Source organism: Papio anubis, chromosome 1, assembly GCF_008728515.1.
Source record: "Papio anubis isolate 15944 chromosome 1, Panubis1.0, whole genome shotgun sequence".
Lineage (NCBI taxonomy): Eukaryota > Metazoa > Chordata > Mammalia > Primates > Cercopithecidae > Papio > Papio anubis.
In genome coordinates, this window is record NC_044976.1 from 124,952,848 (window position 1) to 124,956,980 (window position 4,133).

At 54.5% G+C, this 4,133-nt stretch overlaps 1 protein-coding gene across 1 annotated transcript; it reads right to left on the minus strand.

Moving 5' to 3' along the window:
* Window positions 1-528: 528 nt before the first annotated feature.
* On the minus strand, window positions 529-3,764 carry AQP10 (aquaporin 10). The gene is made up of 6 exons (XM_031653265.1): window positions 3,483-3,764; window positions 2,968-3,094; window positions 1,921-2,058; window positions 1,681-1,799; window positions 1,234-1,451; window positions 529-758 (listed from the first exon to the last, which is right to left on the minus strand). The coding sequence occupies exons 1-6, from the start codon at window positions 3,585-3,587 to the stop codon at window positions 560-562; spliced, it is 906 nt and encodes a 301-aa protein (XP_031509125.1). The 5' UTR covers window positions 3,588-3,764; the 3' UTR covers window positions 529-559.
* Window positions 3,765-4,133: the final 369 nt, after the last annotated feature.

The following is a 4,133-nucleotide window of genomic DNA, read 5'->3' on the forward strand; positions in this document are numbered from 1 at the left end:
TGTCTCTCTGCTCCGCCGCCCTCTCGCCCTCCCTCCGCCCCCACCACGCCCCCTGGGTGGAGGCGGCTTCCCTACACCTAACACGCCCCCCACACCCTCTGGGGGAGGCGCCCCTGAGGGGGTGAAAGTGGGAGGCGCCGAGGCGATGCGAGCTGGGAGTCGGCAGTCGGGACAGGCTACGGAGGGCAGTCCCCAGGGTTGTGCCCTACACTGGATGGGGGCCCCCTCCACCCTGCAGATGCCCGCAGCAGTCCCCATCCAGCGGCCAGGTGTGCACCCTCTAGCGGCTACCTCGAGCAACTACTTTAGGAGAGGCCTTGAGGGTCAGAAAACCGCTTTGCGGAAGGAGGGAATGAGAAGCCTGAGTCCTGGTACCTTATCCTCCTCCACTTCTCCCTGTCCAGGATCCTTCTTAGTTTAGGAAGAAGGGATGCCAAATGGGTAAACAGAGAAGGCTCCCAGGTTCTGGCACATTAACAAAGAGGAAGAATAACTGTTGCTCCCAGGCGGGGTCAGTGGCTGGCTCCAGGGTCCATGAGTGAAGTAAGGGTTGTCCTAATCATAGCTTACACTCCAGCATCTGAGCTGAGGCAGGAGTTTCCAACTCTGAGGCTTTGTGTTGGGCAGACACCAGATCCTGAGCTGGCTCTGGGTCCTCAGGGTGGTGCAGAGCCACCAATAGCTGGTAAGTGGCTGTGCCAAGGGTGGCCCCCACCAGAGGGGCCACCACAGGCACCCACCACCAGCCATTACCAGCACTGCAAAAGAAGGACAATGGGAAGGTATCAGGAGTGACTCCCTTTGCCTCCCCCTCTCCAAGGACAGGGGGTAGTAACAAGAGAGTGCCCTAAAGTTGTTCCCAGGGTGGTAGACACCAGGAAGAGGATTGCCTTGGCACCAAAGCATAGTATTTAGAAGACGGAACCCCAGGAGAGCTTGGTCCAGCCTCTTGCCTTAGGGAATTATCTGAATATATTAATTTTGCTGATGAAGTCACTAATGTGCACGGAGGTAATCTGGCATGCCTAAGAACACAACCTCTAAATCTTAACTGTTTCAGTGAAAAGTTGGGAGGGAAGCAAGGGAGAAAGGGGGAGCATGTGACTTGGAGAAAGAACACTGTCCGAAGAGGCCAAGAGAGCTATTTAAAGGCTGAGTGCTGTGGACCCAGGGACAGAGCCCTTAGCAGAGGAAGGTGAGTGGAGGCCAGCACCAGGGGAGGCTATCTCCCACCTGAAGACTTCAGGACCCCAGCCAGCCACGTAGGTGAAGAGACGTGGGCCCAAGTCCCGGGCAGGGTTGAGTGGAAACCCACAGTTGGCACCCATGGATAACCCGATGGCCAGGATCAGCATCCCCACCACCACAGGCTCCAGACCCGCAGGGACTCCCTTGTTCCGTCTGTCCAGGATGGCTAAGAGCCCCACCATCAGCATACCGGTGCCCAGAACCTTGGAGTCAACAGAGGCAGAGGGTTCCCTGTCAGCTGCCAAGTGCTCCGTCTGCCCTCTCTCATCCAAATATTCCATGTCATCTGGCTTTGTGCAACACAGGCGGTTGGGGATGGTGGGGGGCGCCAAGATAGACCCAAACCACACTCCACCCAGAGACTGAACAATAGGCTGGGGTCCCGAGGAATGGGGCGAAAGTTGTGTCCCCAGGTCTCCCCCTCACACCTACCTGATCCAGGAAGCCATTGTTCAGGGACAGATAGGGGGCAGGATAGGTGGCAAAAATGGAGGCTGTTTCCTTGGGGCCAGTCACTGTCAGGTTCCCACCTGTATAGTTCTGTAGGGCATCTGTGGAGGAGGGGAACACCCAGGATTTCCCTCTTTGCTCATTCATCCAAAACCATTCTGAGGCACCCCTGGCCACCCACAGGTGCTCCCAAGGCACGGATCCCTCTGTTCCCTCTGTCACCATAGTAGAGAACATAGGTGGCTCCCGAAGCACAGAAAGCAGACAGCAACTGCACTAAGATGTAAATGGGGAGCTTGACCCAGGGGAGGCGTCCAACGATGCACATGGCCAGGGAGAAGGCTGGATTCAGGTGGGCCCCTTCAAGGATCAAGGAAAGAAAAACAGCATCTATCAAGTGTCACTGCCAGGCATTGTCACCAGACAACACTGCTGCTCCTTCCTACAGCTCTTAAGGCAGATAGTATAATTCCCATCACACAGCTTAGCAAATTGAGGCTCCAGGATGTTAAGCGACTTAGCAAAGTCACACTGTGGGCTGGGCACAGTGGCTCACACCTGTAATCCCAGCACTTTGGGAGGCTGAGGCGGTGGATCACTTGAGGTCAGGAATTCCAGACCAGCCTGGCCACATGGTGAAACCCCATTTCCTCTAAAAACACAAATATTAGCCAGGCGTGGTGGCAGGCACCTGCAAAATCAGCTATTCGGGATGCTGAGGCAGGAGAATCGCGTGAACTCAGAGGGCCGAGGTTGCAGTGAACAGAGACCACATCACTGCTCTCCAGCCTGGGGAACAGAGTGAAACTCCATCTCAAAAAAAAAAAAAAAAGAAGAAGAAGAAGAAGACACTGTGAATCCAAGGTTGGAACCTAGGTCTGTCTGCTTTTTCCACAGCAACACACTATGTCTCAAGGCTCCAGCCAGGCACACCGATGCAGTGTGTATCTGGGGAACAAACGAGAGGTCCTGAACAGAGATGAGCCCCCAGAGGAATTCAGGTGGGGGACACAAGAGGATAGCACCTGCCCTTCGTGCCCTGCCATTGATTTCTGTCTAGGTGAGCCAAGCATTAGTGTGAGGAAACAGGATGGAGAGATACAGAAAGGGGACGGGCTGGTGGGGCTAAAAGCTTATCTCAGTCTGGGGCACTAGTCAAGGAGATAATGTCCACAAGTCACAGAAGGATTTGCGTTTCCACCATCACCAGACAGACACGCTCGCACGCACGTCCCACCTGCTCTGATGACCAGACCCCACCCTCCTCACCTGAAACGTTACCACCCACGTAGATGGCTATCACAACGGCCAGAGAGCCAGCCAGAAACATGGTGAAGAAGTTGCCTTTGGTTTCTCCACTGGTGACAGCCTGGGCCACAGCTCCTTGGGTGAGGAGCTGGTGAAAAGAGGAGAGATGAGGAACAGGGAGCCCAGGAGACCAACAGGGAGAAAGGTTGGGAAGGCCAGGGGAGAAGCCAAGAACACGAATGGGCACGGAAGACAAACAAGGGAGGGAGAAAAGCAGAAGGAGGGAAGGGAAAAGAAATGGGGAAAGTGGAGGAAGAAGAAAGGGAAAGAATGTGGGAAAAAAAGAAGAAAAGTGACAAGAATAAAAAGGATGAAGAAGGAGAGGAAAGGAGATTAGGAGAGAGGAGAGGATAAAAACGAAAACGGATAGGGAGTTGGGAGGAAGGGGGACACCAAGAGAAAGAGATAAGGACACCAGAAGGAGTCAGGAACTTTTGCCCACCCGCTTCTTTCCTTTCCCCAGTGACCCTACGTACCATGAGCACAAATACACCCAGAAACTCTGCCAGGCACTGCCGGGCCAGGAGGCTGCGGATCCGGAGGTGGCCCCTGATTCCAGCCGGGGCCTGAGTGATGACCATGGTGGAAACACCCTATTGCTGTTCACTGCTCCCTCTGTCTGCACAGGCACACTGCCACTGCACAGCTACTGCCTGCCCCAGCAAAGACAAGGAACAGACTTTAAAACCATTAGCTCAGTTGTGCGCATCGGTTCACACCTGTAATCCCAGCACTTTGGGAGGTCGAGGTGGGCGGATCACGTGAGGTCAGGAGTTTGAGACCAGTCTGACTAACATGCTGAAACCCTGTCTCTACTAAAAATACAAAAGTTAGTTGGGCGTGGTGGTGGGCACCTGTAATCCCAGCTACTCAGGAGACTGAGGCAGGAGAATCGCTTGAACCCGGCAGGTGGAGGTTGCAGTGAGCTGTGATCGTACCATTGCACTCCAGCCTAGGTGATGGAACGAGACTCCATCTCAAAACAAACAAGCAAAAACCCATTAGCTCAATTCCTGAACAGCAGCTACTGTCTGTGCCCGTGTGTAGGCTAGGAAACAGAGAGATAACAGGAGAATGTCCGGGAGCAGGCTATGAGCACAGAGCCTGGGGTTTGCCCAACCTCTGTC